The following is a 13,553-nucleotide window of genomic DNA, read 5'->3' on the forward strand; positions in this document are numbered from 1 at the left end:
AAGAGACACCCTGATGAAGTTTGACTCTCACATTGCAGCATTGATAGAGTAGAACCTATCTGGAGTATTAGTCAGTCAACACCTTTAAACACCAAAAGCTGCTGGCCAGAGAGTAACTACTGTTCTAGAAAAAGAGTAATAATCTAAGGTCACATGACCCTATAAGCCAATTGGTTTCTGTTTGGCAGTCCAAAGGATGTGCATGTTGTACACATATGATATAGATTTATAATACAGACAGTGCTTGTATATTTAATCAAAATGTCCTGTGCTGTGAAATCATTAAAACATATTTTATTTAATAGAACATACTATTACTTTAATGGCTTCTGTATCAAAGTATTTTTATGTATAACCTGGCACTGAATAGAGTGCAACTATGCAGCCATAAAGGCTATAAAAATGATTTAAAATGCCTTAGTTAGTGTCCATCTTAACTGTAAAATGGCCCTGGTATTGTTATAGTAGATTCCAAATTACTTTTTTTTATTTTTATTTTTTCAGTTTTTCTTTTATAGTGATCTTTCATTTTATGGGGGAGACGATGGTAGTTTGTACATGGTTAGGCATAAATATGATAGAAAATGTTTTCACCTTGAAATTAGTTGTTCAAAGATTCTTAAGCTTTGTTTCCCATGTCTGGTGTAGAAGACAGTTTTACAGCATTTGTCAGATCCACCTTGCCTGTGTAGAATTCAACGGCTCTTAGTAGCCATAACTCTGCAGAAAATACAGTATCTTCATGTACACTACTACTGCTACACATATACCGTGGCATATTTTGGAAGCTTGCAGCTAGGGTACTATGGCTGGCTGATTCAATGTTAATGAACCAGACTGAATGAAATACTCCAATGGCTGCCTTTCGGCACTTGGCAAGAAAATCCTTTTTATGTTAGTTTCAAGGTCGTCAGATATCATTATAGCCGTGTATTAAAAATTTCAAAGAAAGGAGGCAGTGTGTTTGATTTATAGAATAATTATCTAGCTTTAGCTCTAACTTGGCTTTGGCAGTGGTTTTGCAGGCACTTGAAAATTAAATCCATTTTTTATGGCACTATAAGGTATTCTCTCACAGCAAATGATAATTAAACACCTGTGAAATCAATTAGCCCTTTAAGCAGGAAAAAAAAAAAGTTTTCCATTTATGTTTCTGCACCTCCAAACTTTTTCTAATTCCAAAACCAGCACTTGTGGAGAGGGAAATAAACTGTCAACCAATAGCATGTTAGCTTTCAATAAAATCATCCCTAAATGTTGCTCAGCCTTAATCCTGGTGCACGCAGTTTGTGGTAAAGGCACTCTTCCAACTCGGATGCATTAGTCTTTAGAGCTCACTATTAGGCAACTCTCTGTCTGACACACAGCTGAGCTGTCAGGTTTTCTACAAAGGAAGTTATTCACTTTGTGTTTTCAATGCCAAGTTTTACTTGACAGTTTACTTAAAAGCCGAGATACCTTAATGGAAACCAAGCAACAAGGCAGTCCATGTGACAGAATGGGTTTTTCTTCTGGATCTCTAGCCAGTAGTTCAGAGCCACCTGCATTAAAAATTCATATGTTGAAAACTGACTGATTGGTTAAGACCTGAAACTTAATACACTGGAAAACTAGGAAACACTTTGCCATTTAGCCCTGTGGTATCATGTGTGTTTAATAACTCTCTTTGTAACACTTTAACTGATCCAGATGCGCCTTCTGGAAGATGCAGTGTGCTTCTATGGGGTTTACAGATTCAGGAAAGAAGCAGTGGATGTATTTGATTGTATGCCATGGCAATTTTTGGCTTGCAAAAGAAAAGGCAGCGCTAGTCCCATGTGACATCCCCAACGATATGTGCTCATTCCTGCCACGACAGAAAGCTCCCTGCCAACGATGAGCTCCTGCATCCTCCAGAAGATTTATTAAGTGTGGCGCTTTTAAAATGTGTACAGCTGGGCAAAGTCCTCTCATGTTTGTCTTGGGTTCTGCTCCTCCACTTTCAGATAAATTTTCCAGGTAGAATTTAGAGATGGATTTTACAAATGTGCACTAAATAATCTGGGATGAAGACCGGATTGTGTAGTAGGCAGGTCACAGTAGTGGGTGTCAGGACTCCTGAGTTCTGTCTCGAACTCTGCCAGACCTGTTGTGTGATATAGAGCAGGTAATTGTGCCTCTCAGTTTTTCCATCTGTAAAATGGAGATGATGATGATGCCTCATAGGAATGTTCTCAGGCTTACATAATTATTTGTGTAGGGCTATGTGATTCATGGCAGAAAGGGGCTATGTAAGTATAAAGTAGTATTATATATGATTAAATTGACTCCATTCCCTGTCTAGACTGAAAGAGCCCAGCTTTGAGAAAGGGGTGGGAAGAACTAAATTTAAGAGTAAAAAAAAATTGCAATACTAGTAATTAATAGTGAAAATGGTTCCCAGGGTAGTTTATAATCTCTTAAATGTAGTGACAAGGGGAAATAGTTAAGCTCTAAGAAAGAATGCATGGCATGGCTGATTAGTCACTGCAGAGCCTCTGCAGACCGCTCATACTGGTTGGGATAATGGTGAACCAGGAATTCCAAGCAGCTGTCTAATCCAAGCACTGATTGACAAGGTCGGTACATCAAAAAAAAGCAGCGTGTTAGATCAAGAAGTTAAAATTGTCAGACCATTCTGCTGAGCAGCATTTCTCATTCTGATAATTGCCTGCATGGCGTTCTAGTGTTTACACCTGCATGATAGATGGGGCCATGTATGTTTTCTCAGCTATGGGTGGTAGCAGGGAGGGGATATTTCAATTAGAGTGTGAATAAATTAGAATTGATTATAAATAGGGCTATTTGTTTGTACTGCCTAAAACGGTATTAGCTGTGAACATGGTATACTTAATCATTGTGGAAGGGAGCTGGAAAGTTAATAAAACACACTGCAGATCCTTACTGAGGAATGTGAGCCTTGGGTTAAATCTTTAGTTTTTTGTTTTAAAAACTCAACCAACAATTTAAAGGCACATACACGGTGTATGTTTTTTTTAATGGAGCAGTCTAAGCCATGCACAAAATTGGCAGTAATAAGTTATGTTCATATGAAAGTGAAAAGTGAAGGAGCACACAAATGTGAACAACAAATCATAGGCGCCCTCAGATCCAGTTCCTCGGTTATGGAATTCCTTTCCATCAGAAACTGGGTGCGCCCTGGAAATAAATATGTGTAGAGCAAAATGGAAAACTCCTCTCTTTATGAACGTTTCCTACAGTATCAGTCCCTGAAGATTAACTGACAATACTGAGCTAACAATAAGCAACAGAAATCATGTAACACCTAAATAACAGTAATAACTAAAAAACTGCCCACCCACATGATAGCAGCTTAATGCAAGGGAGAATACAAGGCAGCTCTTTAAGTTTGATTTGTGGAATTTTTGTTGGCACAGTGATGAGTAAAACATCCCTAGCTGGATAAATACAAAGTACCTAGATACACAAATGAATCAGAGGGTGCCCCCAATAAAACAAGAGTTGGGTCTTCAGTGTTATAGGAACCACAGTGGTACAAACTAAAACAAACACGTAACCCAAAACTTCCCAGGATCTTCACACAATACTGACTAATGGGGATTCTTTTACAGTTCTGAAAACAGGGGAACCTGCACATTGCTAGGAAAAAGCCTATCTCGATGGATCTCTTCTAAGTAGCTAATATATAGATATACACATACACTCTACCCATACATTACTGCAATTAAAGTGAGAGGCCTCTCACATAGATAAGCATTTTTGTTCTATGAAAGCATCAAACTACCAGCCAATCCAAATATTACTTAATCAGGTCATCTTGAAGTTAATGCCAAAATCCCACTTACAGTATATGTTAACTGTAAGCTTTATATAATAAACTTAACTCATCCTTTATAGCAGTAGTTCTCAACCAGGGGTCTGAGGCCCCCTGGGGAGCCGTGAGCAGGTTTCAGGGGGTCCACCAAGCAGGGCTGGCATTAAACTTGCTGGGGCCCAGGGCAGAAAGTCGAAGCCCCACCGCCTGGGGCTGAAGCCTGGGGCTCCAAGCTCCACCATGTGGGGCTGAAGCAAAAGCCTGAGCAACTTAGCTTCACAGGGTCCCCTGTGGCATGGGGCCCCAAGCAATTACCCTGCTTGCTACCTCCTAACCCGGCCCTGGCTACTATGTGCAGAAAAAACAGTTGTTGTGGCACAGGTGGGCCGTGGAGTTTTTATAGCATGCTGGGGGAGGGGGCTCGAAAAGGTTGAGAACCCCTGCTTTCTTGCCTACACAGACAAACTCATACTGGTTCATTTAAATGGGGCCCAGAGTGTACCTAAGTTGGCACAGGGAATTCATCCCAACTTATCAGAAAATGTAACTTGTCTGCATATCCAGTGAGTGGTCATTTTATGATATTGTCCAGTATCGAAATGTACATATGAGAAGGGGAAAGCTAAGCTAGCCATGTGAATCTTAAATCTGAGGTTAACATCTCAGAATGTAACATGGCATTGGTTAAACATCAATATAGCAGCACCTATGTTTGTGTATTTTTTCCTTTCTTTAATATTTTGACCTGTATAAAACAGATGCAAAAATCAGTCCTCATTTTTCCCAGCATTTCCTTCCTACCTCTTCCAGGACTTTTTTGAGAATTCAGCCGATTGGTTATGTGTTGAATTTCTCCAACTCGCCCCCCTCGCCTCCATTTCTCTGTCTTTCTTCATACAATGAACTCCTCAGCACACATCTGCATTGGGGAAACAATGTCTGATACTTTAGAGCAGGGGTAGGCAACCTATGGCACGTGTGCCGAAGGCGGCACGCGAGCTGATTTTCAGTGGCACTCACACTGCCCGGGTCCTGGCCACCGGTCCGGGGGGCTCTGCATTTTAATTTAATTTTAAATGAAGCTTTTTTAACATTTTAAAAAACTTATTTACTTTACATACAACAATAGTTTAGTTATATGTTATAGACTTCTAGAAAGAGACCTTCTAAAAATGTTTAAATGTATTACTGGTACGCGAAACCTAGAGTGAATAAATGAAGACTCGGCACACCACTTCTGAAAGGTTGCTGACCCCTGCTTTAGAGCATTATTTTTCTCATGGAAGAAATCTGTTGGACCGTGGCAGTCTTCCAAGGGTAGATAAGAGTGGAAGCCCAAATGCTTGGAGTATTAGCACTTGGACTCTCAGTGGAGTAGTATTGGAAGGAACGCCACAAACTTCAATGGAAATACAGTATGGTAATTTACACCCGCTGAGAATCTGCCCTCCTGGTTTGTGGAGACCTGAGTTCAATTCCTGATCTGCCATAGTTATCCTGTGTGTCCTCAAGCAAGTTGTGACAGATGGATAATGTCCTGTAATATCCTGAACAAACTAAATGGAATTAAGATAAACTTTGTTAATCCTTAATGAATTAGGGTTAATACCTTTGGTGTACATTGTATTAAAAATGCAATTGTGTATGTGGTTGTTGCGGCATTGTATGTACCTTCTCTAGTAATGGGGGGTGCTAATGTAGTTCCTCCGTTATCAACTCTTTGAAGCATCCCCGGTGAGGTACGCATATACTAGTTCAAACTGGATTCTCCAGGGACCAACAGACAAAGAAAGAGTTTTTTAGGTAAATAGTCTGGTTTTCAACTGGCTCCTGGCTTTTTTCTGAGCTAGTGAACAGACAGGACCCCTGGTCCACGGAGGGCCCCAGTCTTTAGGATAGGATTGGGAGGACTTGGCCAGCTAAGGCCCTGTAAGACTGAGTGGTTGTTCTGAGCTGAAGCTGTGATGAACTTGTAACCACATGGAATTCCCTTGGGTGGAGGGTTGAAGGACAGCTCCTTCCAGAGCCCATGTTAGAGTTGGGGTGATGTGTGGTAAGCTTATTAAGGTACGCTTGCTTAGAAAGAGCTGTGTGGTACCTTATAACTGTAGCAATTACACCCGTTAATTGTCTCTGAAGAGAAAGCAAGCAGGTGCCCTTGGGCAACCTGTCTTTGCTTGGGAGAACATAGTGAAGGCAGGGAACTTGTTCAGCCAGGACATACCCCCGCCAGAAGGGAGTGAGAGAGAATCCCAGAAGATTAGGGTTGGAAGAGATACCTCGGGAGGTCATCTAGTCCAACCCCCTGCTCAAAGCAGGACCAACACCAACTAAATCATCCCATCCAGGGCTTTGTCAAGCTGGGCCTTAAAAACCTCTAAGGATGGAGATTCCACCACCTCCCTAGGTAACCCATTCCAGTGCTTCACCACCCTCCTAGTGAAATAGTTTTTCCTAATATCCAACCTAGACCTCCCCCACTGCAACTTGAGACAATTGCTCCTTGTTCAGTCATCTGCCACCACTGAGAACAGCCTAGCTTCATCCTCTTTGGAACCCCCCTTCAAGTAGTTGAAGATTGCTATCAAATCCCCCCTCACTCTTCTCTTCTGCAGACTAAATAATCCCAGTTCCCTCAGCCTCTCCTCATAAGTCATTTGCCCCAGCCCACTGATCATTTTCGTTGCCCTCCGCTGGACTCTCTCCAATTTGTCCACATCATTTCTGTAGTGGGGGGGCTCAAAACCGGATGCAATACTCTATATGTGGCTTCACCAGTGCCGAATAGAGGGGAATAATTACATCCCTCGATCTACTGGCAATGCTCCTACTAATGCAGCCCAATATGCCGTTAGCCTTCTTGACAACAAGGGCACACTGTTGACTCATATCCAACTTCTCATCCACTGTAATGCCCAGATCTTTTTCTGCAGAACTGCCGCTTAGCCAGTTGGTCCCCAGTCTGTAGCAGTGAATGGGATTCTTCCGTACTAAGTGCAGGACTCTGCACTTGTCCTTGTTGAACCTCATCCAATTTCTTTTGGCCCAATCCTCCAATTTGTCTAGGTTGCTCTGGACCCTATCCCTATCCTCCAGCACTCTACCTCTCCCCCCAGCTTAGTGTCATCTGCGAACTTGCTGAGGGTGCAATCCATCCCATCATCCAGATCATTAATGAAGATGTTGAACAAAACCGGCCCCAGGACCGACCCCTGGGGCACTCTGCTTGATACCGGCTGCCAACTAGACATCGAGCCGTTGATGACTACCCATTGAGCCCAACAATCTAGCCAGCTTTCTATCCACCTTATAGTCCATTCATCCAATCCATACTTTTTTAACTTGCTGGCAAGAAAGCTGTGGGAGACCGTATCAAAAGCTTTGCTAAAGTCAAGATATATCACTGCCACAGCTTTCCCCATATCCACAGAGCCAGAACTAACAGAAGTTTCCAGATCATAGGCCCTGATTCTCATGGGGCACATCAATCACTCTGATGTCTGCTGGGAGAGCAATACAGCAGTGCACAGACAATCCAGGAAGTTTTTGGAGAGTGTTGGGGACAACATCCTGGTGCAAATGCTGGAGGAACCAACTACGGGTCAGGCTTCTCTTGACCCGCTGCTCACAAACAGGGAAGAATTGGTAGGGGAAGTAGAAGTGGATGGGAACATGGGCAGCAGTGATCATGAGATGGTCGAGTTCAGGATCCTGACAAAAGGAAGAAAGGAGAGCAGCAGAATACGGACAACCTGGACTTCAGAAAAGCAGACTTTGACTCCCTCAGGGAACTGATGGGTAGGATCTCCTGGGACGCCAATATGAGGGGGAAAGGAGTCCAGGAGAGCTGGCTGTATTTTAAAGGAGCCTTATCGAGGGCACAGGAACAAACCATCCCAATGTGCAGAAAGAATAGCAATTATGGCGGGCGACCAGCTTGGCTTAACAGAGAAATCTTTGGGGAGCTTAAACACAAAAAGGAAGCTTACAAGAAACTTGGACAGATGACTAGGGAGATGACTAGGAATCTTGGACAGATGACTAGGACAGATGTAGGTCTCCACCATCAGAGTTGAGAGCCAGGGGAGCCAGAAGTCTGAGAGTGGGAAAATACAGGGAAAATACAGATGCGGTTGCCCTAAACTGTGATGCGAGTCACTTAGGGCTTATCTACATGGTGGGACAATGAGTTCTACAGGGGCATGATTGCTAAAGTGCACTAATGTGTTGCTTGTTAATTAGTCCATATAGACCTTGCTAGTGTGCACTAAAGGTTCCCTAGTGTGCTTTAACAAAGTACTGTTTCAAACAGTACTACCTTATAGTGCAACAGCAGGATCTACATGTTTCAGTTAAGGCACAACACGTTCGTGCGCTTCAGAAATCACAACGCTATAGGGTGCATTACCCCACTGTGTAGACAAGTCTGTCTCTGCCTCAGTTCCCCATCTTTAAAATAGGGATAATAGTTCTTCTCTACCTCACAGGGGTGATGTGAGGATGAGTACATTAAAGATTATGAGGCATTCAGATATTATGGTAATAGGACCATAGTAATATCTAGCTAGATCAGTGATACTCAGACCTCAGTGGTTCAGGAGCCAAATTAGTGATCAACATTACCCAAAAGAGCCACAGTATTTTGAATTCATTGTTTCATTTACTATACTATATATAGGACTTGCATCTGAAGAAGTGAGGTTCTTACCCACGAAAGCTTATGCTCCCAATACTTCTGTTAGTCTTAAAGGTGCCACAGGACCCTCTGTTGCTTTTTACAGATTCAGACTAACACGGCTACCCCTCTGATACTATACTATATATAATTATTCTCACAGCAAAATGACTGACCAAGTATTCTACAATTTGTTAACAACGTAGTAAAAGGATCCTGAAGTGTTAATAACTTAGATTGGTTAATAATTAAATCACACAGTGTTTTAATATCACGTGCTGCAAAGAGCTGCAGATGACACATTCAAGAGCCACTTGCAGCTCCCAAGCCTCAGTCTGAATATCATTGGGCTAGACAGTCCTTAGTGCACTGGCCATGGGACTGATTGATATTCTAACACCTCTTTTCCATCTCCAATTTCTATCATTCCATCTTTCAGGCGAAGGAGGAATTTACAGTCCCAGTACTGCAAGCCCTTATGTGTATACTTCACTTTAAGCATATGCGTAACCGTGCTGACTTTAATGTGACTGTTCACAAGCTTAAAATTAAGCATGTGAGTGCTTTCAATTGTAGCTCCTGTGATTCTCAGGTGATAAAATGCTACTTCATCTCCGCCCCGGCTAGGTGAAAGAATACTTTTCCCTCCCCTGCTAAACAACGTTTTAAATCCTGTGCAGGGTTTCCATTTTCTACCATGTTTCGTAGAAAACAGAGGTCTATGTAAGTGTCTGAAGCTGAAGTCCTTTTGTTTTTCTGTTGCTCCTGAACTCCACCCTCTCCAGTGGAAATTTTTTGATGCCTGTTGTTTTGTAGTCTTTTCTATGGCTAGGTGGCTGAGTTTTTGCTGTGTAAGAGACAATGACTCAGAGTCCATATCATGCAGAAAGGGACATGGTGAAAGTGTTCTGCTAGCATAATCACCTCACAGTTTCAAGTAGTTTCAGAAGACCAAGAAGTATGTGTGTCACAGTTCCTACTAAGCACATTCTCGGTGCCAGGTGTTGGTCACATTCAGATATTAATTCTTTCGTGGTTATTGTTACTGCTGGTTTTATTCCCTTTCAGTTTCTGAACCCTGCACCTAACATTTCTAGCAATACTTTGCAGTTAACCAGAAGCTTTTCGTTCATCTATGAACCGTAGGTAAATTTACCTTATTATAACACTTTTGTGAGTCATATTTTCTTCAGAAGTACATAACAGCATGAAGAAAAATAATACATGAAATGCTGTAGTCCATAGATAAGCACTACTTTTATATAGGGGACTTGTAAAACATTCATAGTGTAATGGTGTCTCAGATTTTCAAATATACTTGTGTGTGATCTCTACATAAATACCGTGTGTGTATGCTGTATTATGTACAATTTTGTTAAAAGATATTGGGCTGCAGTTTGCATTCAGTGAAATGTGTGTATCTACATTGTCTTCAACGTTTCACAGGAATAAATGATGGCAAAATTTAATTCACCATGTCTGAGGATTTCAAAGAAATAGATTCTTAATCCCAGAGTGTTATCTGATGTGGATTAAATTAGAAATCATTCCTTTCCTGCTGCTATAAAGGACCATATTGATTCACCTTATAACACTGAAGTTGAAATCCAAGTGAAATTTAGTCATGAAAAGAATTTCTAATGCAATTCATTAACTGTAGTATGAATCTTATTGATGGGTATGTTACCGTACTGTGGTTCTGCCTATGTTACATTTGTGGAGTACCCCTGGAAGTGAATGGAGATACATACATGAAGGTTAGGATAAGGTCTTCTGTGTGTATATGGCCAGGCTGTTCATGAGATGAGCAATTAATTACAGGGGAGATGATAAAAAGCACAAATGGCATCTATTGACTTGGAGATGGGAATCTAACTCCTCTTTGTGCCTTTGAAAATCTTCTCCCATATCAACTAATCAGTTATAAAAAAGGTGCACAGTGTGAAAATTGCTGGCCTGTTGAGGCCTCTCCTCACTTTCACTGTTCTCATTTCCTTCTCTCTTTTCTGTTCTGATTTTGCAGCTGACGTTTTGTGTGCTTGTTGCAGTCCAGGGTATTAACAGGATTTTAAAGTTTTAGCTAGCTAATGATGGGGACAAATGAGTGAAGTATTCCAGCCCTACAGGGGATTCTATTTTGGGTATTTATTAAACTTTCCTGTCGTACAATATATACTGACAGTGATGAGTGTTAGACCTCTCACTATGTGAAAAATGAACATTTTAAATATGGCAACTTTTTTATTCCAGCTTCCTAACAGTTTCCTCCACGTGCTGCATCACTGCAGGCTGTTGAGCTGGGACTTAGTTGCCAATCAATATTCTGTGTTGAGAAAAAGAAATTGCTGCCACTCAGTGGGAAAATATATAACCAAACTTGCGACCTGTTTAAAAAAAATGTCCACTTTGAAGTCTGTTTTGTAGTTTTAATTAATGCAACAAGAGTTTTTATTTTACTCTCAGTGGAGATAATCTTAATCCATTCACAGCGACCTTTTCTTGTGCAAATTAGCTATACACGCTTGTTTAAGCAAATGGTCCTTCGGAAGATCTCTTCCTAATGACAGGGTTTATAATTGAAAATTGGCTTACTCCCATCTGCCTGCCCTGTGTGAGAATATAAAAATAGATCTGGATATATATATATACACACACACATACATACACATATATACATATTTATCTTCTATCTATATATGTACAAAAAAAATTCAGTGCCTGCAGGCCACGATTAAATTAGATTATTAGAATTAGAAAATTTCAATGCCGAATGTTACTGTCAAACTGGCACCTGTCTCCAGAGTTCTGGTAACTCTTGAGAAATGAGGGGTATTGAATCTTGATCCTTTTGTCTCAGACCCAGCAGGCTGCAGGGTCAGTGCCATTTACAGTTCCATAGGTTTCCATTAATACAGAAGTACAATTAGCTAATAACTGGCTTGAAACTGTTAGGATTTGATGTGTGTTTTTGGTAAATGGTTTTGAAGTGATTGATGGAATTGGAACAAAAACAGTGGTATCTCGCTTAAAGCTTTAATTTTAAGGATCAGAAGTCATTGGAGCTCTATGGTTAATTATTAAAATTTGTTTCTGTGTTTTTTTTCTTTAGCTGATTTCCCCTTCCTCCTCCCCCCGCCTCCCCCTCTCTGCCCCCCCCCCATAACAACTGATGACCCTTCTTTATTATTTCCTGATTGATTAGAAAAGATTTGTATTGTTTAGCTGAATATTCTGGGCTGTTTTTTACAAACCTCTTGCTCAGAGGTGAACAAATTAATGCTTGCTTGTGAATAAATCTGGTTCACTATGTGCAGAGTCTTGAAACCCTGTTTTTGTGAAGACAGTTGGTCTTAATTGTCTGTATTTTCCTTTCAAATTCAGAGCTCCCCCAAAGATATTTTAGCAGTAAAAAACACCATATGCATATTCCTAACAACAAAATTGATGATTCAAAAGGCAAAATCCCTTTTGCCTATTCTCTGTTAACCACATTGATTGCCTTTCCATTACAAACAAAAAAGAGATGGGGGGCAGGGAAAGTGGAGGAGAGGAAGAAAAAGACAGAGAGAGAGAACGGTTTAACCTTATGGTGAGCGTACAGAAATGGACTTGATTGGAGATGATTTTATCCAGATGTATATCAGCAGATGTTTGCATTTTCATGCACAGTTACTCTAGGACTCATCGTTAATTTGATTTTCTCTTTCTTATCTCCCTCCACCCCCCTGTTCCTGTTAGGTATGATTATCGTGAAATGCTGCACAATGCCACTTTCTGTCTGGTTCCCCGTGGCCGCAGGCTTGGATCCTTCAGGTTTCTGGAGGCTCTGCAGGTAAGAGCTGGGGATTAAAACTTTGACTCTGCTGGTTGGAATTCAGCTGGTGATATCAAGAGGTGGTGTTTGGGGTTGTGTTTAATTTCCCTAGTGGGCAATAATCCACACTGCGGAAGCCTCTAGTCCTGCTTCCGAAGCAATTGGCAGCTTCTTCGCAGGAGGGGCTCGGCACTGAGCTCGTCTGAAGACTGAATAGCGTTACCGCCATGAAGAGGCTTTCCCTGCTCATTGTAGAAGAGGCGAAGTTGGATCCGTTTAGAGCAGAGTTTGCCCAACTGAGTCTGGATTCCCAGGGGAGACCTTGACCTGTTCTAGCAAGTCCTGGGGCAGTAAAAAAAGCTTATTGTTTTCAGCTGAAACAAACTTGCCTACGCGTTGTTTGCTGTGCTGCATACTGAATGTGCAGATGATGGTTCTGTTCTGCTGCTTCCCATCTGAAAGTAATGCAGCAAGAAGGACATTCAAACCGGCTGCTGTCTACGTGTTTAAAATATTCTTCCGTATTGTGTCAGAGGCAGGACTCCCCAACGCCTCTTCACCTTTTGAAATCTTTCAGTCAGCAAGATGCTCTCTTTTGTTTGGCCAGCAATGGAGAGCAAAGGCATAAGGTTTGAAAATCCTGTGACAGGCAGTGTGGTTCAGTAGGTACAGCACTGGAGCAGGAGTCAGGTAACGGGGCTTCTATTCCTACCTCTCCCACTGAGCCACTCTGTCTCCCCCTGCCGAAGTCACTTCTCTTCTGTTTCCCCTCCCCTAAGCACTGCACTAAGAGCCAGCAACTCCTAACTTCTGGTCTTTACTAAGATACTGACTCCCTGTGTTACTTCAGCTAGGTCACATCACCCCTTTTCTCTGGTATTCCCACTCTGTGCCTACTTCCCAGGGAAGTTGTGAGGCGTAATTAATGTCTGTGAAGTATTTTGAAGATGAAAACTGCTAATTGTTGTTGTGTTGGGGGGTTTTAGACAATGTAATGCGGTTTCCTTACCAACAAACAGAATCTTTACCCATTGCAAATACTGCTGCAGCATAGACTTGACTAGATCAAAGTTACTGCGCAGAATTAGAGAGTGAGAGAGAGAATGCACTGCAATTAGAAAACTTCCCCAGTGTTCCACTTATTACTGAGCATGGGAAAGACCAGCTCATTTATTGTACTGTCTGGGCGATAATTCAGATCAATTAAATCTGGCTTGGTCTAGACGAAACTGAACCACCACAGCAATGGT

The 13,553-nt window shown here is 41.6% G+C and overlaps 1 protein-coding gene across 1 annotated transcript in view; it reads left to right on the plus strand.

Annotated features, from left to right (window-relative positions):
* The window catches only part of EXT1 (exostosin glycosyltransferase 1), a 245,032-nt gene that overhangs the window by 203,092 nt on the left and 28,387 nt on the right, over window positions 1-13,553 (plus strand). Inside the window, exon 2 of the mRNA XM_065399406.1 lies at window positions 12,228-12,321. Coding sequence (XP_065255478.1) covers window positions 12,228-12,321 — 94 coding nt within the window. The remainder of the gene's footprint in view (window positions 1-12,227; window positions 12,322-13,553) is intronic.

This window comes from Emys orbicularis, chromosome 2 (assembly GCF_028017835.1).
Source record: "Emys orbicularis isolate rEmyOrb1 chromosome 2, rEmyOrb1.hap1, whole genome shotgun sequence".
Taxonomy (NCBI): Eukaryota; Metazoa; Chordata; order Testudines; family Emydidae; genus Emys; species Emys orbicularis.